This window comes from Megascapheus bottae, chromosome 16 (assembly GCF_031878675.1).
Source record: "Megascapheus bottae isolate mThoBot1 chromosome 16, mThoBot2.hap1, whole genome shotgun sequence".
Taxonomy (NCBI): domain Eukaryota; kingdom Metazoa; phylum Chordata; class Mammalia; order Rodentia; family Geomyidae; genus Megascapheus; species Megascapheus bottae.
In genome coordinates this window covers 40138902-40162277 of record NC_143524.1, presented here as the reverse complement: position 1 = coordinate 40162277, position 23376 = coordinate 40138902, and the positions used below count along the sequence as shown (strand labels likewise).

The window sequence follows — 23376 nt, the reverse complement described above, 5'->3', positions numbered from 1 at the left end:
TCACACCTGTTTTTTCTTGTTGCTTAGCATTCTAAAAGGAAGGAGAAGAAAAGCCTGGTTTTATCATCTGTCAGGGAAGTTCCATCCTCTGTTCTAGTTGATCTGTCTGCATCCATTATTTAATGCTTGTTCCAGGCCTGAATATGGACAAGTTTCTATTATGGTATAGTTGCTTTTACTTTTTGAATATTAGGCCTCAGGGATGGGAAGTAATCTTTATTTCAGAATGTTAAGCAGGCCACATGCTCTTTCTCTCTCTTTCCAAAGACATGCAAATATTATGAATGACTATCCATATCTTTCAGGTTCTTTGCTGAGGTCCCAGGATAGAGAGGTGAGTAGAATATACTCCTTACCCTCAAGTGCTCAATGTAAACAAAGAGACACATTGAAAAATACTTCATTTTTAAGATTAGCACAGATAATTCTGATGATTTAAATGAGGTATCATCTTCATCAGGGGCAGAGATTAGGAGCTTCTAGCATCTTCAGGGACTGGAAAAGTTCTCTTGGATGTGATGCATTTGAATAAGGTCTTAGAATGGTTAGGATTTTGAAAGAATTGGTGGATAAAAGCATCCTCAGGAAAGGAAGCAGAGAAAATAGGCAAGCTTTTCTGTACCTCTCCCTGTCATTCTATAGCTTTTCTCTATTTAGAGCTTTTCTCTATTTAGAGCTTTTCTCTATTTAGTTAGTCTGGGTAATGAAAAAATGTTACTAGAAGATGAATTGTATTAAAGGACTTTGGATGACTTTGGATAATATAGCTTTTGAACACACACACCCCCCACTCCCCTTGCCAGTAGTGAAGAGCCAGCCATGCAGGGTTTGGGAGCAGGAGAGGCATGACCTGAGCTTTATGGAAAATGCCCTGATGCACTGGGAAAGATGGACTGAAGGGGGATTGACTGGAGATAGGAAACCTAGAAGAGGCAGGTTTTGCAGCCTTGCTGAGAGATGCTGAGGTTGCAAGCCATGGAGAAATGCTTGAGCTAAGAGGAGAGTTTGATCAAATGTTAGAACCTATTCCTGGAGTCACCAGAAATTTAGTTTGAGTCTCAGTTCTGCTGAGAGAGGAGTGGTGGGCTCCTGCACTCTGTCACCACTTCCTCCCCTTGCTTGAAAATCTCAAAGCCTTGGAAGACAGGCTTTTCTTTTAAACATTATTTTTTTTTTGAGACAAGGTTTGCTACATATCCCAGCCTGGCATTGAACTCTTGATCCCCCTACCTCCACATCCCATATACTGGGATTATAACCACTACACCTAGCTATTCTTTTACACTTTCTATTATTGGACAAATTCCAGTATATACAATTATAAGGAAGAGTATAATGAATATGCTTGCTTGTCACTCTTCTTCAATAATCTCCTCTAGCTGGTATTATTAATGAGGGTTGGTCAGTGGAGTAAGAGTTTGTCAGAAGGGTGGGTTGGAGAGGGAAAAGAATGTAGGTTGGGACTAGTGGTAGGGAGGTTTGTGGGATAATATATCCCCATTTTCTGTTCATTATTCATGTTACCTAAAGCCTGATTCACACTGACCTTTCTGACAAGGCTCATCTATTAAACCAGACACTAGGACTAATTCAATTTGACAGGCATTGTCCAGTGCCTTTTCTCCCAGACCACCTTCTTGGCATCCTTCTGTAGAAAAGTGAATTACAGTGTCAATTGCAGGTTGCAGATTGGGGCTGAGCTCTTAGACAGGGTGCCATGTAAAAGGAAGGTACAAAAGCTCTGCCTGGAATGGAGCCTGCTAGTCAGTGAAACTGCTTTTACCACTATGCCATACAGAATAACACTTCCATGGGAACTGTTGCACTGTGCTTCACTGAGTGGCCTCATTTGGTTTAGAATATAGTACTTATTCATACAATGTAAGTCGGTAACAGTTGAAAAATAAGAATACCTATCAGAGGGGCACAAAGATACCAGGTTCATAGAGAAATAAAGGTGCTTCGAGCATGTGGCCCACAGGGTTTCCAGTGCATCATACCATAGCTGAAGTAACATGTCCACTTCTCCTGGAGAGCTAGAAGACTAGTCTCTTCCTTGGACCGGAGAGAAAGATGGAGTCAAGCTCACATGTGTGGTTCCACCAATAAGGCACTTAACTATGAAAGAGATGCCAGTGTCTTCCCACTATATATCTCTATGACAACATGAAACCAGAAATTAAATGAAGGTAGGAGTACATGTGTTAGTCTGAGTAGTGATTCATTTGGATGGGGTGGGAATGTTTTTGTGCAGGATCTAGAAATCTCTGGGTATTAAAAAATAAGTTTTAATGGACAAAGACTGGGAGAAAGCCTTTTGGTTAAAGGGAATGGCATGAAAAGGCACAATGACATAAAATTGCTCTCCTATGAATGGAAGGAGGATGAGAGAGTTAGAATGTCGTAGGAAGGCTTGAGGCTTGCTAAGGAAGTGCTATATAACTGTAGCAGCAGACTTCCCTAGGCTTAAATCTTGTTGCTGTTGTTTTCTGTATATGTGATTTAGAGAAATTCACTCCAGTTTCAGTTTTGTCTGTGAAATTTGGATATAATACTTATGATTATTGAGATATGTGACATATACACATACATGCATTACATAGGCATATATGCTTAGCTCAGTGTAAGGGAGGGAGAGAGAACATTTAATAAATGGCAACTTATATTAATACCATCTTGCATCTGTGGCAGCTTGGGGTCAGATCTAATTTTGTTACCAATTCATGAGATTAGACTTGGGTAAGAAGGGGCCATGTTGTGCCCAGGTTCTGAATACTTGCACTCAGGCTGGCCAAAGCATCTCTGCAGAGAGATCTATGGAGATCTGAAGACTGAAGGTGAGGGAGAGGACAGATGATAGATGAATGCAGGGTACTTAGCTCAAGGAGGAGCCCAGAGAGCGCTTTGGCCTAAATGACAATGGCAGCAGATACCTCTCTGATGAGATGCCAAGGAAGCTATCCTGCCTGCTCAGATTGACTTAGGCTTAAGTGCTTTGTTCTGTGAAGACATGGAACACACCCACCTTTGAGGTGGATATCGCTCCCTTCTTATCCATAAAGAAACAGGCTCTGAGGTTACATCCCTTGCTCTGAGTGACTATCAGAATCCTCACTCAGGCAGTCTAATGTCAACTTGTGCCTTTAATGCCAGCCTACGGTGTCTTTCCATTAAATAAGTGAAGCAAGCCAGACTCAGAGGAACATAGGCTCAATGGTTTCTCTCATTTGTCATAATCAGTAGAAACCTTGGGCTCTTCTAGCAGAGATTTATAATAGAACAAAACATTGATACATAAGGCCATATAGTATGATGCTAAATGAAAGGACCTCCAGGATATAGAAACAAAAGCCATATAATGAGTGATTGTTGTCCTTAATGTACTATGTTATCTCTCATCTCTTTTGCTGTCCCTTGGTTTCTCATATTGTTACAGTATTTCACCTTGTTATCTGATATATTGTATATATGCGTATTTGGTTATTTGAAATCGGATAGGGAAGGAGGAAAAACAAGATGAGGGGCGGGGGTGGGGGAGGGAAATGGGGACCAAGACATGAAAAAGGGTATCAATGTAAGTGAAGTAATGCACCCTCTATCTGGTGAATATAATGTAATCCTTCTACTAATTACAATAAAATATATGGAAAAAATTGAAAAAGTAATAAAAGTAACAACAACAAAAGAATGAGAACCCCCAACAGGAGAAGTGAGAGGGCAGCATCCCTGTCACCCTTTGTGGGCCGCATGTGCACAGGTGGAAATCTCACCTCAGTGCGTGCAGTAGGCTGCAAAGCCTAGGAGAAAACAGTACATACTAACTGAGGTGCATGGTGAAATAGGGTTCCGGGTAAGCGTATGCTGTAATGTCGGTGTGGCTTGAATGAAAGGAGAGGGAGAGATGCACATTCAGCTCATAATTCAGTGCATAATTGAGAGGGTGGATCACAATGATGATTGATTTAGAAGGCCAGAGGGATGGAGGCAAGACCGAGGGGAAGTATGGAGTGGAGGACAGAGAGTTTCCATTTCATATCAAAGGTGCATGCTAGTTTGCTGAAGGGAATCTCTGTCAGGAGGCATGCATGAAGTTAAGTATCTGGACGCTTGAGTGTCTGGGAGGAGGAAGAGGAAGAAGAGATACTTGATCCTGATGCCCAAGTAGAGGATGAGTGAGGGGAGTGTGACCAAAGAAACAGAACTCAGCCAGAAATAGGTTAGGTATGAGCTGGGCTGTGGATGGAAAAAGGTAAATTCAGGGTGAGAACTCTGTGTGCGCACCAACTGATGTGCTTTGGCAATGCAGGTAGAGAGGTCTCATATTGTGCAAAATAAGGGAGTAGGGAAGTGGGAAGCAGAATTAAAGTATGTGTGTGTGAGGGGGGGCGGATCTGGACCTGATGTAGGCATCAGAGAAAATAAGCTGCCATACATAGTTAAAGAGGAGGCAGTGGGAATCCAGGGAACTCTTTGAGAGCCCCTGAGAAGCGTCCTTCCATCCTTCCACACTTTTGCTGAGTGGAGCAAGGGCCTTGAGGTAGTTCTTCCAGTGGTGCCACTGCTACTATGGGCACAAGCCAAGTTCAAGGGTAAGAGGAGGTGAAGGAGTCTTCCCAAGCCCAGCCCAGTTTCACCTGCTGTCACTCTCTGGCCAAGAAGCTACAGCTTTGTAAAACACAACTGATAATTGTAATATATCCTGCACAAATGAGATAAGGAGGACAAAGTCTTTTCACTCCTTGTAGGCAGGAAGCCTGCTGTGAACCTCCAGAGGCGGGGTGTTTACCAGCGGGAGGAAATTACTCAGGCATTGAAGTGATTTAGTGTCATTTTGACACATTGTGAACAGCTAGGGGGCTGGGGAGAGGTCGCTAGCTCTTCCAGTGAGTTGTCAGCTGTGTGTGGTCCTCCACATGTCAGCTGCAGAAGGATGTTCTCATTTATGTTACTTCTCAGATCTGCTCTTTTTGAGGCTTTAAGAAGGAAAGAAAGGAAACTTCTAGTGGACCTCACTCCTATGAGAACACAAACTTGCCTTGCTGCATTAAATAGCAGATCCATGGTGTGGGGATTGATCATACTCTGCTCCACGGACACTTCCTAGCTCCCCCATCTCTTTCCAGAGGCCAACATCCTGTCCTTAGTTCTCAGTGCCATCCCTATTTGTTGGTCTTATCCTGAATCCATCCCCTTGTTGGAGTTGCCTGCCTTGCCTTGATATCTGCTCAAACCATGTGTCGACAATCCAGAAGTAAAGGCTACGACCCTCACCGCCAGAATTACTGCAACCTTTTCTTTTGGCCTTTGAATCAGGAGAAGTGGGAGGGCAGGGGAGGGGAGGGAGAGGGAGGGAGGGTGGCAGGTAGAGGATATGAACTATCAGGAGGATAAAACAGGAATCTGAAAATATTAAGCAGACACTAAAAGGAACCATGTCAGTGGCTGAGTGTCCAAATAGGTCAGATGTGCTGTCTGCGTGTGAGCTGTCAGAACCTCACACTCACCCATTTGCTGGCCAGACCCTGGGCTCCTCCCTGTGGGCTGGGCTCAGCTCACCACAGTGTCTCATGCTCATGCCTTTGGGGGTTGGTGTTTCTCTTAAGCAGTTTGTCACTTCAAGTAGAATAGACATGTCCTTCCTATTCCTGACTCTGTGGGACAGAGACTGGAAGTCTGGCCTACAGCAACTGAAGGTGAGGTCGCAGTGCCCCCAGACTCTCTTTAGAGGATGGTGTTCAGCTTTGTGACTTCCCTGCTTTTGCTACATGGTATTGGAAAAGCTGTTTGGGGTCGTGGGCTGTGGTTTGGTGAGCAGGGCCCGGGTGTTTGGGTAAATGCTTAAGTGGAAGCATCTGGATTGGGCCGTGCCAAAGAAGGCTGGCAGTGGAGCAAGGGCATGTGATGGGAACTGGGCTGGGTTTTAAATGGAAGGTACAGGAAGCCAAAGGAATCTGTCTAGTGTGCTTAGTAGAGCTGGGCTGCAGAATAAGTGTTCTTAGGCATTTCTTGGGACTTGCCCAATCCTCTTGGGGTTAGCCAGGAATGACCACTGCATACAAGTCACTAGCTTGGTACAGTGGATAAAAAAATTGTCAGCAAGACTGAGATTGGCAGTGCTAAGTGGCAGCATCTGACTCTGTTGTCATCCAGTCCTTTCAGCTTATGCCCAGGTTTGGAGCCCTTTCAGCAATTCTGCTACATCTCCAACCCTTCGCTTCAGCAACTGACTCACTGATCAGGTTGTCCTGATATAGGATGTGTAGGTGGGAACTCCAGCTTGAGTATGTGACAAACACTTTTGATGCTATAAAGCCTTAAATGATATTTGTTATAAGGAATTACAGTTAGGTAACTTCTATCATACACTGGTTAGACAAGTGAAGTTTTCAGTGGAGTTCTCTTCTTCTCCCCTGCCCAGCTTTTCTTGGGCAACTTAAGTTGCTGTTAGCTGATAGAGGGAATCAAAGCTCCACCCCTCTACATTTACTGGTTGCAGATATCCACTGAAGGCATTCAGCAACACTGATAGCAACTCTCTCTGTTTCCTGATCTCTCTGTCCTGTCTTAAAGTCTGTATCATGACAGGATGTTAGTGTGTCTACTCTTGTCGTGAGGGAAGGTAATGCCTCTGGCTTTGTTCTTGTGTCATGACATGTCTGGGCTTTGTAGTTGCTCAGACTGGGTTAGATGTGCTATGCTGTGCTATGTGTTAAATGTGCTATGCGCTATGCTGCTCCTCATCATCAGGCCTTATCTTGTGGGACTTGACCTCAGGGCCATGTAGGACCTCATCCCAATCCTAAGGTCCTGGATGGGGATGACTTGGCCTGCCACCCTTGAGAGACTTCCTACTACAGATTTCTTCCTTCTATTCCTCCCTTTTGAAATGGGAATGTTTATTTTATGCCTGTTTCACCACTGTATATTGTAGATAACTTGTTTCATAGGATCATACAGAGAGGAATTTAGTTCTGTCAGCTTCCTGCTCTCTCCAGGCAGTTGTTTGGTTCTGTGCATCTCTTCAGTTCTTGTAAGCTGAGTTCCAGGATCAGAGACCTGGCTCTGCTTTTGTGGGACTTTTCCTTGAGCCAAGGAGTGGCACATGAAATGTGGCCTGTGTGCTAGATTGGCCTTCTGTGGAAGTCACTGCCATCTGAGGGATGGGAAAAGGTCCTGGAAGAAGACGGTGCTGGAACTGGGTTTTGAAAGAAGAGTAGAAGTTGACTGTATCTGATTTTGTTTCCTGGTATATTGCATATACATTTATTTGTTTATTTGAAATAGGAAAAGGAAGGGGGGAAAACAAGATGATTGGGAGGGGGTGGGGAGAGGAAAACAGGGACAAAAACATGAGAAGGGGTATCAATGTGCAAAAAGTAATGCACCTACTACCTGACAAATGTAACTGTAACCCCTGTATACATTATACTAACAATAAAAAAAATTAAAAGAAGAGTAGAATGTGAGAAGGGGGAATGAAGTTCTTAGCCTGAAGCATTGCATACTGAGCTGAGAGATTGCCAAGGATAGAAGCAGGTAGGCAACAGGAGGTTGGCTTTACTGAGAGCAGTAGCCAGGTATGGTTTCTGTGGCTGTGAACTCCTTCCCAGATTGAATCACTCTGGTCCCACCATGTGTATTCTTTTACCCAACCTGCACATGTAGGGAAGATGAGGCTCAGTGGAGTTAAGGAACTAGTCACTAGTCATAGGGATAGTTGGTAAAGGGAATAGTACAGTTCTAAATTCAGTCTGACTACAGAGCCACCACCCTTATTCATCACCACATTGTCTTTACCTTCCTCTGAGGTGGCCAAGACCTTCCTTCAAGTCTTGAGTGATAGGAAGCTGTGAGATCTTACAAAGTTTCTAGAGAACCTTAGTAAGATTTAGGAAGTAGTCTCATCTTTCTGGCAGGTGTGTGGACACTGAAAGGAGGAGAAGAGGAAAGGGTGGTGACACTGAAGGCTGAAAGGCCAGTTAGGAAGACAGTGCAGTCATTCTAATGGGAATGATTAGGAGACAGCTCTAAGAAAGTTTGTGAAGAAAGAGACTTTCCCTAGAGCTGGTGACTCACTGGATGTGGGTGAGAGAAGGAAAGACCCAGAGATGGTTCTGAGGTTTCTGGCTTGATGACAATCATGGCATCTCTGAGCCAGAAAGAGGAGCATTTGGGGGAATGATCTTTTGAGACCCCAGTGAGGATATGGAGAAGGACATGGGTGTCAAGTGCAGGTAGGGGAAATACTAGCACTCACTGTCTTGTATCCTAAGTTTTAGTTCCTTCTGACAATGCATTGGCTCCTTTTAATCAGCAAATCTATAAATACATCTCAAGGGCATAGAGAACAGGGAAACCTGCCAGAGACCCAGACACCTGGTCAGGGGAGGTGGTTGGGTACAGATGCTGTCATCTCTTTCCTGCAGAATAAAAGAGATATGGAGATCACATCTAGGTTTTTCTGGAAGTGTTGGCTTGATAGGAAGGTGAGAGCTTAGCCGTAAAAGCTGTTGACTATGGGTATTAGGCAGGAAAGCAGTGGGGGTAGCCAGTTGACTTAATAGCCAGCTGCAAGGCTGTTGCTGTAGATGGGACAGAACTCCGCCAAAGGGGATGATCAAGGTTAAAGTTTATCTCACACTGAGTTTGTATGGTGGAAATGTGTGGTTTATGGTGAACCCTGGAGACTTCAAAGCAGAAGAGTTTCTAGAGCAGGTTTTTTTTTTCTCCTTTAGTCAGTATCAGAACTACCTGAGGAGTTTATTCATCTATAAAGGACAGCCACTTCTATTTACATGACGCTAGGTTGTTCCATAACTGACTCTCTAGGTGATTGTGATGAACACCAAATTTGATGATTGTTGATGATGGGTCAGTCTTACAATGCAGAGTGAGTTGAGAGGGTTGCTTGGAGAGAGGCAACCAGTTAGATGGGTGTTATAATCCTAGTGAGGTAATACAGGGACGAGTGAGGCTCAGAAGCGAGTGAGATCATTACTCACAAGAGTCTACGGAGAGACGCTGCCTGGTCGCATTATCTCCCTGAAATCCACCATTTGCCCAGGTACTACTTGTTACTTCTCTCATGGCTGCAGGCTGTGGTGTTCTACCCTCCACATAGATCAGGAGTTGGAACATCTATTGTTCTAGTCTAAACTACCTTCATCTCTTGCCTGGCTTTCATGTATTCACAAATGTGATCTTGAAGTCTATGTTTGTGTAGCAGGGGGAGGGGGAGACAAATGAATCCTAGACCTTAAACTCACTTTCAGAATTTTGTATGTGTGTGTGTGGCGGGGTGGCTAGTTGGTGAGAAGAGTTCTCATGGACTTTCCTGCTTGGCCTGGCTTCAAACTATAATCCTCTGATCTCCACCTCCTGAGTAGCTGGATTATATGCATGAACCATTGGCACCTGGCTTTGAAGTCTGTTTTAAGCAGCAGCCTGTGTAATCCTTTTATAACCACCACAGTGGTTATCCCACAGAACTTTCAATGGATTCCTGCTTGAAGAAGGTGGGAAAAGGGGAAGGTGTACATTCCCAGACAAATTCCTTTATGTGCTCTCCTCTGAAATTCCCAACTGGTATGTAAGGATTAAGTGAGATAATGTTAGATAAGCCTTTATTCAAGTACTTAATAGATACATGCTAAGATACAGGTATAGGGAAGAACAGATATAAAGTAACTGTTGAAGTGAATGGAGCATATGTTAATTAAATTCTGGCAATGTTCCAGGCACACCAGAAGTATTTGATTGTTTTCCCCTCAGTGCTGGAGGTCAAACCAAGGGTCTTGAGGGAAATGCTAGGGAATAGGGAAATACTCCAACAGTAAACAGTATCACCAGCCCTACATATTTTAATTTCCATCCCTAGTATATAAAGCCACACAACTTAAAAGTCAAATAATTGTACCTGATTTGTTAAACAGCCATTTCCCACCCATGTATCTTTATTGTTTTTCCACAGCTAGAGTGATTAGATTCTTTTTTTATCAGTGTTTCTAGATAGCATATTCTAGTAACATATTCTGCTACTCCGTTTACTTTTGGCTGTCATTATTGAGTAAAGAGGAGTTCTGAAGATCTCTGGAAGCTGAGGCTTCAATTTTCCATGCTCTGCCCTCACCACCCCATGCACCTTTCCATCTGCCAGTGCCAATTTTGTGAGGTCATCACATGGCATTTCACCATAAGGATGATGATAACTTTGGCTTTTTGGTTTCTGTGATGTTTTGTTATTTGTTCAGTTTTCTTATCACTGAATTAAAATTTTCACCAGTTATATAAATGTAAGATGTCCAGATGCATATGCTCCATTCTGCTGTTTCTCCAAGTTGTAGGCTTTAGGGCTGGCTGAATTTCGCTGTTTGCTGCATAACAGTAACCCTCTCATCTCCCGTGTCTCCTGTCCCATGTCCTCGTGGCTTTGTGTTTTTCAAAGTAAATTATTTTATTGTTGTTTTAGTGAGCAGCTAAATTAGATGTCTGGAATCAATCTGCCATATTTACTTGAGGTTTCTCCTGTTTACTTGCACTTATAATAAGAAGATTGGTTTTATACCTATAAAAACAGTTGTGGGGCCAGGAGTTTGGCCTAGTGGTAGAGTGATTTCCCCGCATGCACGAAGACCCAGGTTCAATTCCTTGGTACCGCATACACAGAAAAAAGCTGGAAATGGGGCTGAGGCTCAAGTGGTAGAGCCCTAGCCTTGAGAAAGTCCAAGGACAGTGCTTAGGCCCTGAGCTTAAGCCTAGAACTGACCAAAACAAACAAAAAAACCCCAAACAAACAGTTGTGGGGCTCAGGGTAGTTCAAGTCCCATAGTCAAGGCAACAGAATCCAAGTTTCAACTTGAGCCTGTTGGACTATCTGACTTACATTCTTGGGTGTTATTGACCAGTATGGCTGTGATTTCAACTTTAGCCACTGCTCTACTTCCTTCATTTCTTTTATTCCTCAAGGCTTGAATGACTTTTTACTCTTTCAAAGAGATAAGTCTCTTATAATCTTTTAGAGGCTGTTTCCCAAGCTTAGGAATAGTAAAAGGTGTTTCTTAAAATAACCATTGAAAAGCAACCATGGTTTATAGGAGGTTTGTAAAGCATGAGGAAAACATTTCATTGTACTAAGATAACACCATTCCCTATCTCCTGGTCATTTGAAGAAAGGGGAAATATCAGATGTGTCTATATTGTAAGGTAATAATGATACTCTTCATTGCGTTTCCTCTTTCAGTTTTGCCCTCTGCAAAGTTGAGTGCAGATGCTCAGCAGACAAACCCCAGCTTGTGCTCAGCCACTTCTAAAGCACAGAGATCTTTGAGGAACAGAGTACTATTCCCAGTTTGTTTTTCCATCCCATATCCTAATCAACTTCCTCATGCTAAATTGGCTTTTGTGTAGTCTTGTCCAGTCCATCTCTCTAGCATCCATCAACACACACTAACCTTCTGAAGCATGACTTCCTTTCTCATTGGCTGGTTTTATGGCTACAAGGGTCACTTTCTCCCTATCTGGTAATGAAGAGGGAGGTAAAATCTTCCCTTAGCAGGAATTGTTCCTAATAGGAAAATGACAGCATTCACAAAGTGAAGGAGGAGATGAATGGGGGATCAATAGACCAGACTTTTCCTTTTCTATGTTTTCTGTGTTAGTCCTGGGGGCTTGGATGCTGTCCCTGAGGTTTTTTTATTCAAGGCTAGTGGTCTATCACTTGAGCCACAGCTCCACTCTGGTTTTCTTGATGGTTAATTGGAGATAAGAGTTGATTTATCTGCCTTTTCTCTCTTCACTTTCTGGACTTTCTTGTCCCAGCTGGCTTCAAACTGCCATCCTCAGATCTCAGCCTCCTGAGTAGCTGGGATTAAAGGTGTGAGCCATCAGCATTCTAGCTCATACTGTTCTTTTCTGTCTCCCTTCCTGTCTTTTCCCTTCCCTTCCCTTCCCTTTCCTCCATCTCTCCTTCCCTTCCCTCCCCTCTCCTCCCTTCCCCTCTCTTCTCCTCTACCTCTCTCTCTCCCTCCTTCCTTCTTTCCTTCCTTCTTCTTTAAAAAATCAGTCTTATGGCTTGATCTTGGCCTGGGCATTGTCCCTGAGCTTTTCTGCTCAAGGCCAGTACTCTGCTACTTTGAGCAATAGCACCACTTCCCACTTTCTGTTGGTTAATTGGAGATGAGTCTCATAGAGTTTCCTCTCTGAGCAGGCTTTGAAGTGTGATCCTCAGATCTCAGCATCTTGAGTAGCTAGAATTCCAGGCATGAGCTACCAGTGCTCAACCTTTTCTCAAACAGCACATGCTGCCTTTGCTTTGGGATCAGGAATGTGTTCATATCTTGGTAACATAAACATACTTGCTCACCTGGACCAAATGCAGAGCTGTGTTCAGAATTCAAAGGTAATGATAACTACTGTGCCTTGTAAAACCACTGCTGATGTATTAAACATGTTAATAGCCATGTTTTCTCTGTGCCTGCTTTCCTTCCTGGCCTGAGTACCCACTGTACGCTGTTGTCTGTGCTGTATCAGGTCTGTGGCTAGCCACAATAGAATTATTTTCACCCCGCTGGTTGGAAAAAGGAGCTAGCTTCCACTTTCCTGTAGGTGTTTCCAGGTCGCCTTTTGACTTAGACTTGGATTCTATCTCTCTTCTATCCTCTTTGGACTGTTGCCTCTTTTAAATACTCTCCAACTTCTTTACCTCACTTTTCACTAGGAAGCCTCCTGGCCTGTGGCTCCTAGAGTGTTATACACTTTTAGCTCTGATAAGCCCAGATCCTAAAGGAGTTGCTTGTATCTTTGCAGGGAAGAATAGACATGGAAGACACAGAACATACTTGCCTCTGACACTTGTGTGATGTTACAAGAAACACTATACTTGATAGGGTTTTGTTTTTTTTTTCTGGTTTCTAGTACAGGGCACCTAAAACCCTTATGTAGGTGTAAAAAAAAAAAAAACAATTTGTGCTATGTATAATCACTCTTTTCAACCATATCAGAATTTATGCTAATGAGATGACTCTAGAAAGTAGATGTGGTAATCTGAGAAACCAGCCATGTGATTAAGGGTTAGACTTTTCAGTCCAACTCCTAATCATTCACCTTGCTTCTTATCTTCTTGGGGAGTGAAAGGGCACGACTAAGTTCAATCCCCAGTGAGTTAGTGCTTGCATCAATCTTGCCTATCTAATGGAACCTCTACAGGAAAATGCTAGGGAATGGACTTTGGAAAAGTTGGCATGGAAATTCCTTGACTTCTTCACTATCCTGTTCCATTCATCTCTTCTGCTTGGCTGTTCCTGAGTTAGGTCCTTTGTAGTAAGCCAGTAAGTAATATGTGCCTTCATTTTATGAGCCATTATATCAAATGATCAAATCTGTGAAAGGAATATAGAAACCCCTGTTTTATAGCTAGGCAGTCTGAAGAGGGTGTGGGAGAGCAACTTTGGAATGACATGGCCTCTGGAATAGAGCTAATCCTGTGCGACTGAGCTGTCATCTTGGGGGATCTGATGCTAACTCTAGATACATTGGGTCAGAACTGAATTGTAGGAGACTCAATTGCTATCCAGAGATCTAAAGAATGGCTTGGTATATATATAGTCCATATATTTGATGTCAGAAGCATTATGAAATAGAGTTGGGGGGGTGTTGTTAAAACCCCTGTTTCTTGAGGGCAAAGATTACTCCATCATCATGAATTCTTTGTGGATGGAAACTCTAAGCTAGATTGTGATATGAAGAAATGAATGGCTATTAGCTTGCCTTCAGAAGGGGAATGGCTAGTGACCTTATGATTATCTGAGCTCACAGAGGAGGCAGAGGCGTAATACCTGTCACTATTCTTACCCAAGTGTCCTACCATTGCCTCAGACACAGCAGGTCTAGGATTGATCTCATTAGCTTTGCCCAGAGCAGGTTCCCCAGTCTCTCTGGCCCAGCTCCTGAGTCATGATGAGAATACACCTTTGACTCATGTTTCACTTCAGGCCAGCTCCCACGAGTCCACCCTGCTTGCTGTTTGCCAAGTACAAGCTCATCATTGGGCAAAGAGCCCATGTTCTCCTTTTAAGACCCTTTTATTATAGCTGGACATATTATGGGTTCTTGGGATTTGTGCCCTCCTGATTCCCTATTCTCAAGTTTTACCATGGTTTAAACCCCCAGCTGGAGCCCACCATAATTCCTCAGTGGATCTAGAATGCTGACATGTGATATCTTTCTTCAAAAAATCTCTCAAGACTACTTGATCTGTCATTTGGACCCTAGAAGTTATATGATCCCTAACTTCTCATTAATTGTCATTATACTACTTTATGTGAATTCTGTGGAGGTCTTGACTCATCTTGAGAACATGGATGCAACCTGTATACATCTCATCAGCCAACTTGACCATAGGCAACTACATCCTGTCCATACATGGCTCCCTGTCTTACCTGCAGCACTTTTCTCTGCCTGGAAAGCTCCTCCTTGTCCTTCAAGATTCAGAGAAACTGCATCTATCAGCACACCTCAGAGTGTGTCATAATGATTTGTTCACAGCTTTGTTTCTTTGTTGTATTTTGCTGGCCATGGGAACAGGGATGAGTTCTGGCTTATTATCTCCCATGACCCAGCACAGCAAGAGTTCATAGAATGTTGACTTGCCTGTATGTTTATTTAAACTTATTTGTGTCAGACACTTCCAGGCACCGAGAACATATAAGTGGAAAGATCAGACAGCATCTCCTTGCCTTGATGGGTCATGAAGCCTAGTAGCAAGAAAAAAAATGTGGCTACGTTTCTTTAGAATTGCTCTGCTTTAGATGAGAGGTGTTCAGGGGGCAGGGGCTCTATGAGAAGACACTTTGAAGCTGAGACCTGAAGGACGAGAATCAATTGGCCATGCAGAAAGCAGGGGAGTGAACGTAGGGATAAAGAGCATGGAAAGTATGAATATGGCAGAGTACCAAATGGCTTGGAATGTTTGGGGAGCACACAGGAGGCCAAGGCTGCTGAAGTGTAAGGGCATCACAATGTGGAGCGAACCTGACCTGGCCAGACTCTGTAGCAGCACTGTTTTTAGGAGCCACAGTTGTTTGTTTCTTTAGTTTCCTCTCTAAGGCACTGGGAAATTTTTTGGAGGGAGATATTTCAAAGTTCTAGTGTTCTTTATGCCCGAACAGGTAGGAATCTGCTGATTTTGCTCTGCTTCTACTACTTTCCTTTGTCTGTGGCCACTTTCTATATCCTGAGCCAAGCTGACTTCCTTTCATAACCTGTGGTTTCCATGCGTTGGAGCAGTCTTGGCTATTTATCTCACCTCACAGCAGCTCTGGTCTTTGTTTCAGCCCTGTTTGATTCCTACCTGGATCCTGAGGTGCCAGCAAGGCCAGGTACCCTCTGCAAACTCTCATTTTTATTCCTCCAAGTTATCTGTTCAGTGGTTCACAGACCTTTGGGCTGAAGGTCATTGTTTCTGTCCTTCCTTGCTTCTTTGTCCCCATAAATCACTGCCTTCCTCTTGTACTTGAAGTTCCTTCTCTTGCTTTTGCTGTGCTCACCTCCTCTGAGGGATTCAACCTCCAGAGCTTCTCTGTATCCTTTCTCCCCACACACACCCATTTCAGTTTCAAGTTTAATGTAGTGACTTTGTCTTGGCAAAATAATGTCCCCAGGTTATTTACTCACATAAAAACAAATAAACAAAAACCACATACCTCTGTGCATATTGATCCCAGTTTTGTGGGAGGCAGAGACTGGGAAAATGATGGTTCAAAACCAGCCTCTGGGAAAAGTTTGTGAGATCACCCCTCCTCCCCCAATCTTAACAAATAAGTCAGATGTGGTAGTTCACATCTGTGGTCCAGGGATGTGGGAAGGTAAATGTAGACAGGAAGATTGAAGTGATCCTGCACAATAGTCTTGAATCTGGACAATCGCACAAGATTCTATCTAAAAACATAATAACCTACAGCAAAAAGGGCTGGAGGCATGGCTCAAGCAGCAGGAGGTATACGTTTAAACCATAGTACCACCAAAATAAAACACACACATACTATGAGCAAGCATCTACTATCGGCAAGGGAATGAATGCTTTCTGTCTAACCACAATGACCTATTAATTGTAACATCACCTCCTGTAAGTTAGATGCAATTATCTTCATCTTATAAATGAGGAAACTGAAGCTCAAAGGCTATACAATAAATAGTAGAGCTGGGTCTAATTTTAGCCTGTGACCATGGTGTCTGGGAATTTAATTGCTCTTGACTGCTACCGTCTGGCTTAGTTCTTAGTCTCAAGTCACTGTTGTGGGATGCTCACTCGCCTGACTTCCTCCAAAAAGTCCATTTTCACATGGAAAGTGAGTAGAGATGCTCAGAACTGTCTGTTTGCTACCCTGTGCCATGCTTGGGTATGGGAGCCATGCCTCTGTTCTTCTGAGCACACATAGGTTTTGTTAATTAGCAAACACTGATTTCTGCTCCCAATTTATAGCCATGAGCTAAGTCTCTTCTTAGGACCTTCCCTGCTGTCCAGTGCAGATAAGCCTGCAACAGGGCAGCTTAACTTACACCTTCTAAGAGAGTTATCCAGAGCTAGAATCAGTTGCCCCAAGGTGAGACAGGTACTTCCCTATGGAAGGGACAATCCATATTAGGCAAGTAGCTGTGCTAGGATCCTTGGAGATCCTCCTCAACCTTGAGAGATTAGGTATCTGAACTGTGAATAGTGTGGAGTAGAGCTAGAAAGTTTCTAGGACCCCATTCTCTTCCCCCATCATTGTGCCCTTCACCTTCATGGGCAGAGCAAATAGAACAGTAAGACAGTTGAGCCATGCCTCAGCTCACACAGTGGGGAGCTAAGTCCCATGCACCTCTCAACTCCATAATGATGGTCAGAGCTTCTGGAGCCTGGGGCCATTAGTAGGGGGCAGGGGCCAAGGGTGGGGGGGTATGGGAACTCTGGTTGTGACAGAGACTCTTGTGAGCTGTGGTGACTATCATAGAAGTTAGTGGACTCATGTATTGAAAGGAAAAGTAGCACTTGTGCAGGAAGCAGAGGCCACAGAGATGTCAGAACCTACATAACAGCTACTAGGATTTTCCTCTCTTGGAGATAAGGGTCTTGCTGTGTATCCCATGCTGGCCTCTAACTTGAGATCTCTTTTTACTTCAGCCTCTGGACTGCTGGAATTGTAAGCATGCACCATCTCACCTGGCCACCTTTATGTGATGATGGACCTAAAGTCTGTTGCAGTGTTATGTACATAATGTAGAACTTTGGTAATTTCTTGTTGTCTTGTATTTGACTTTCAGTAACAGAGGAGGGGAAAAAGCAGACAACAGAAGCCATGACTTCTGATGCTAGCCATGCTCTGGAAGCTGCCCTGGAACAGATGGATGGAATCATTGCAGGTAGGTCTGAGAATCCCAGCAGCCCACTCTGAGCCTCTGCATCTCACAAGTGATCTTCTCACTCTGCCCTTGGTTTGTTTGTTTATACCATATACCTTTGTTAGATTTATTTTAAAATAATATTGTGACATATACTTTCTCTCTGTCTCTCTCACTTTCTCTTCCTCCTTCTTTTCCCCCTATTCCTTTTAACACATAAACCTGTAGAACTCTTGATATGTAATGAGACTGTTTAAGAGTCTGTGAAGACAGTGTGTATGTCTCACGTGCTTTTGTAATTGTCACAATTTGGATGTCAGTTGTGAGGCAGTCTGGGTACAGTGAGGTCATCTATTGTTAATTTTACAGCCAAGCAGAAACTCAAAATCCAGAAGATTTTGCCCACCAAGTCAATGACTGCTCAGTGTGCTTAGGAGATGGCAGGCAGTGGTATGGATTGATCTAAGGCTTGCAATGCTCTGTATGCCATCGTGGCTTTTTGCTTAACCAATTAGTATCAATGTTTGCATTAGAGAATAGGGAACTTTTTCGAGAAAGGATTAGCAAAATTATGTCTGTGTTTGGAAGGATGACTGGTGGGTTGTTGTGAGTGATTCATGCCTTGGCAGGAGCAAACAGATCCTTCCAAAAGTTATTTTTGTCTTACCTGATACCATTTAGTGTCCTTGCCTTCTGATGGGGTATGCTTCTTTGAGGTTTAGCTCCCAACTATATGAGTTGTGGCTGGAGGAGACTCCAGGAAATACCTAGGATACCTGACACTGCCCACTTTCAATCGTTTTCTTTTTCCTCCCCTTGCGGAAATACATATTCTTCATGGAGGTGTTGGAGGCTCTCACATCTTCCTCATGGTTTGGGTTGTACTGTCACGCCATCTAGCTTTCATCTTTCAGGCTCTTAATTTTTACATGAACAGAAAGGCCTTTGAGAGGCCATGACTAATGTTGCACTTTCCCGAATGGGATGTTCTCTTTCTAGGGTAAAGTCTCTGATCTCTGAAACCATCAAGAAAGTAAGTATCTTAGCAATACTTTTAGAAAGCTTGTTCTGGAAGCTCCTATGAGCTCACTTGTATTAAGAGCCACAGAGTCATACCCTCAGAACAGCTGAGATGGTCAGCACACTGAGCCGCTTCTTTCCTGTCCACAGAAGGCCAAGCCTGTGGCAGAGCTCTTGGATAGGTGTGAAAGATGGATGAGAATACTATCTTTTCCCCATTGTATTTGTCTTATCCAAGATCTTTGATCATATGGTTCTTTTTCTAAGCTTTCTGTTTGATTCCATTGATATATCTGCCTGTTCTTTTTCAAAATCATACTATATTGATTACTATGGCTTTATGCAAGTCTTAAAAGCACATTGTGCCAGTCCTTGAGTTTTGTTCTTTTCCTTCAATCCTGTGGCCAGTCTGGGTCTTCAAGTCCCCCACTCTCCATTACAACTTCAGGATTGATGTCAATATCCACAAAATAATTTGCTGGGACTTTGCTTGGGATTTTTTATTAAAGCTATATATTAGGAATTTATATCAGAACATTGGGAATGGGCAATAAAGACTAGGTCAGGTATCAATAATGATTTGTCGCTAATACAAATGACAATTGTTACAATTTCTAGTAAGCAGTTAACCTTTGATCTAATATTCCTCCTCAGTAGTCCCTGTGATTCTATCTGCAAATAATACTATAATTACATTGTTGAGAGTTGAAATTGAATAGTATATTGCTTAATTACATCCCTGGGTGGCACTGAGCAACTGCCGTGAATGTAGATTTTATATAGGGCTTGATTGAAGACTAACAGGTTCAGTGGCTACTTCTGGCTTGATGCCAAGGCCATTTGGTCAGGACACAGGGTCACTTAATCCTCTTTGCCTCATTGAGATGTTACTCATGCAGTTATCTACAAACTATACTCATTGATAAGGAGTAATTGAAAGGAGTCTTTTATGTCATTTAAGAAAGAAATTGCCCTGTCTGCTGGCCTTTTCTGCCAATCTAAAGTCTGGGTTTACAGGAAGAACAAAGGGAAGAAAAAAAGATTTTTGTGGTAGTAGAAAAATTTGTAGCCAAGACTAAGATGGTTCAGCCTGAGCCATGAACCTGAGCTTGATGTTAATGGTTGACGATAATTCTGTGCCTTAAACAACCTTAATTTCTCTGAGGTGATTGGCATACAGCAGCACCAGAGCAGGGGATCCAGAAGGAACTGGAGTACTAGGTCAGCCTGGGGCTCAGAGTGAGACTGTCTCAAAAAGTCAAAATAGATAGACAGATAACAATAAGAAAATGGGAGTGGAGCTAGAGTTATCTAGAGGGATAATCTTACTATAAAGAGGTAAGAATGGCCACTGTAATAACCACCATTCATCAGCCAACCTTCCTTTTCTAACCTTGTTGGCAGAAGCCACTTCCCAATTCTTAATGAGAATATGGCTTAATCAGAACTGGAGTTGTTTGTTCTTTAGATACTATAGTTACTGATTTAGGAACTGAGTTGTCAAACCATGTGTTTTGGTGTTAGAGGATTTTCTGTTATTTTTCTCTTCCTATTTCTTTGATTGTCTCCTTTTTTTCTTTTCTCTTGCTTTGTTTCTTAGTTTTATGAATAGTCAAGTTTTAATTTCTTTTGTTTCTGCTTGCAAGATAGACAAGCATTTTTAAATGGTTTCTGGAAAGTTACATTTTTTATGAGTATACCCAGGATACTGAAGTTTACAATTTTTTCCACATAACATGTTGCTTATTACATTTTTTAAAAGAACTATTGTACTTGTCACATCTTGTTTTTACACATAATATTGTTGATTTGTGCCTTTCCTTACAGGCAAAACTTGACAAACTAATTTTTCTCATCTTTGTCAGAGAACTACTTTTGTAATGAGAACTGTCTCAAAAAGTCTCAATGTATTATGCAAATACTTAATGTATATATTAATCTATATGTATTGTATAGTTATTCTATATGTATATAATTTTCTTGTACCTGTTTATCATTTTCTTCTCTTCCTTTTTTCTTTCTTTTTTTTTTTTTCTTTTTGACTGGTCATGGGGCTTGAACTCTGAGCCTGGGACCTGTCCCTGAGCTCTTAAGCTCAAGACTAGTGCTCTACTACTAAAACCACAGCGCTGCTTCTGGTTTTCTGGTGGTTAATTGGAGACAAGAGTTTCTCATACTTTTGTGCCTGAGCTAGCTTTGAACCATGATCCTCAGATCTCAGCCTCTTGAGTAGCTAGGATTACAAGTGTGAGCCACTGACACCCGGCTTCTCTACTTTCTTTTACATATCTGTTCTCTTTCAAAAGTTCAATGTGTAAAAGTACTATAAAATTACATATTTATTTATTTATTTATTTGGTCGTGGGGCTTGAACGCTGGGCCTGGGCACTGACCCTGAGCTCTTCAGTTCAAGGCTACTGCCCTACCCCTTGAGCCACAGCCCCATTTCCAGTTTTCTGGTGGTTAATTGGACATAAGAGAGTCATGGACTTTAGTGCCTGGACTGGCTTTGAACTGCTATCCTCAGTTCTCAGCCTCCTGAGTAGCTAGGATTACAGACATGAGCCACCTTGCCCGTCATTTTTATTTTTTTATTGTTGGGTGATGTACACAGGGTTTACAGTTACATTCATCAGGTAGTAAGTACATTACTTTTTGAGCATTGTTATCCCTTCCCATGTTTTTCTCCCATTTTCCCCTTCATACTCAACTTGTTTTTCCCTTTTTCAAATAAATAAATAAATAAATAAATAAATAAATAAATAAATAAATGAATGAATGAATGAATGTATATACAATGTACCGGATAACACATTCAGATACAGTAACAACATGAGATAAACCATGAGGGGAAATGAAGAGAAAGGCGAAGAAAAGAAAAGAAATAGTTTCAGATGGTACATTAGGAACAACAATCACAAAAATAAACCTCTTGTTTCCATGTCCTGGAGTTCATTTCACTTAGCCTCATCCTATATGATCATATGTACATAGCTTTTGAGTTATTATGATCCTCTGTTAGGAGAATCTTACACGTATACTAATTGTTAAAAATGAGGGAAAACATGGAGCCTATGTTTCTTTGGATCTGACTTACTTTACTTTATATGATTTTTTTCCCAAATCTCTCTGTTCTTTACAAATGGGGCAATTTCATTCTTTCTGATGGCAGCATAGAATTCCATGGTGTAATTATACCATCTTCATGATCTGTTCATCTTCTGAGGGGCATCTGGATTAGTTCCGTATCTTAGCTATGGTGAATAATGCTGCAATGAACATGGTTGTGCTGGTAATGTTTAGTATGGCCTTGTTTCTAGATATTTGGATAAATGCCTGGGAGTGGGATTGCTGATTTTGAGGAACCTCCATATTGCTTTCCAGAGTAGTTGAATGAGTTTACACTCCCACCACCAGTGCAGTAGTGATCCCTTCTGGCCTCATCCCTGCCAGTATCTGTTGTTATTAGATTTCTTGGCAATGGCCATTCTAACTGGGGTGAAGTGAAATCTATTATTTGAGCCTCAGCACCATTTCTGGATTTTTTTCTATATATGTGGTACCTAGGAATCGAACCTGGGTCTTTGTGCATGCTAGGCAACTACTCTACCACTAGGCCAAACTCCCTCAAAGTTGTTTTGGTTTGCATTTCTTTTATGGCCAGAGATGTTGAGTATTTCTTCATGTGTCTATTGGTCATTTTTATCACCTCTTCACAGAAATTTCTTTTGCCCACCTTTTAATGGGATGGTTCTTTCTTTGAGAATCTGTGTTTGAGAGATTCAATTTTTTAAACTATAGGTATATTTTAGATATAAGGCCCTTGTCTGTTGTATGGTAAGTTAAGATCTTTTCTCACTCTGTGAGCTTTTTATCTATCTTGCTAGCTATGTCCTTTGCCATACAGAAGCTCTGCCGTTTAATGGAGTCCCATTTGTCCAAAGTTCCTTTGATGTGTTGTGTTTCTGGCCTCTATTAAGAAAGTTTCGACCTGTACCAAGAAGCCCAAATTAAGAAAGTTTCAACCTGTACCAAGAAGCCCAAATGTGTTTCCTATTTCTTCCCATAAAAATTTTCAGTGTATCTGCTTTTGCCTCAAAGTCTTTGATCCATTTGGAGTTGATTCTGGTGCAGGGAGACAGATAAGGACCCAACTTTAGTTTTCTACATATGTTTAGCCAGTTCTGCCAGCACCATTTGTTGAAGAGTCTGTCTTTCTTCCAGCAAGTATTCTTGGCTCCTTTATTAAATATTAGATGGGCCATAGGTCTGTGAGTTGATTTCTGGGTCTTCAATTCTATTCCATTGGTCTTTGGGCCTGTTCTTGCACTAGTACCAAACTGTTTTTTTCTAGCATTGTGGTAAAATTTGAAGTTTGGTATTGCTATTCCTCCAGTGCTGCTCTTTCTGCTAAGTATTGTTTTTGCTATTTGGAGTCTTTTATTATTCCACATGAATTTTTAGATTGCTTCCTCTATTTCCTTAAAGAATGATATTGTGATATTGATGGATATTGCATTGAATTTGTAGATAGCCTTTGGCAGTATTGACATTTTCCCAATGTTATTTCTTCCAATCCAGGAGCATGGGAGGTCATTCCACTTCCTTAGATCTGTTTTAATTGAAAATTACTTTTTTCCATATATTTTTATTGTAATTAATAGGAGGGTTACGTTATATTCACCAGATAGAAGGTGCATTACTTCACAAACATTGATACCTTTTCTCATGTCTTGGTCCCCATTTCCCTACCCCCACCCCCGCCTCTCATCTTGTTTTCCCCCCTTCCCTATCCTATTTCAAATAACCAAATAAGCATAAATACAATATATCAGATAACCAAAATTACTTTTTTTGCCAGTCCTGGGAACTGAACTCAGGGACTGAGCACTGTCCTTGGGCTTTCCTCAAGGCTAGTGCTCTACCACTTGAGCCACAGCACCACTTCTGCCTTTTCTATATATGTGGTACTGAGGAATC

The 23376-nt window shown here is 42.2% G+C and overlaps 1 protein-coding gene across 6 annotated transcripts in view; it reads left to right on the top strand.

Moving 5' to 3' along the window:
- The window catches only part of Ppfibp2 (PPFIB scaffold protein 2), a 134920-nt gene that overhangs the window by 14002 nt on the left and 97542 nt on the right, over positions 1–23376 (top strand). For all 6 annotated transcript variants that reach the window (XM_090348249.1, XM_090348243.1, XM_090348245.1 and 3 more), the window contains exon 2: positions 17299–17397. In XM_090348249.1, the coding sequence (XP_090204375.1) occupies positions 17334–17397 (64 nt within the window). In that variant the 5' untranslated portion in view covers positions 17299–17333. The remainder of the gene's footprint in view (positions 1–17298; positions 17398–23376) is intronic.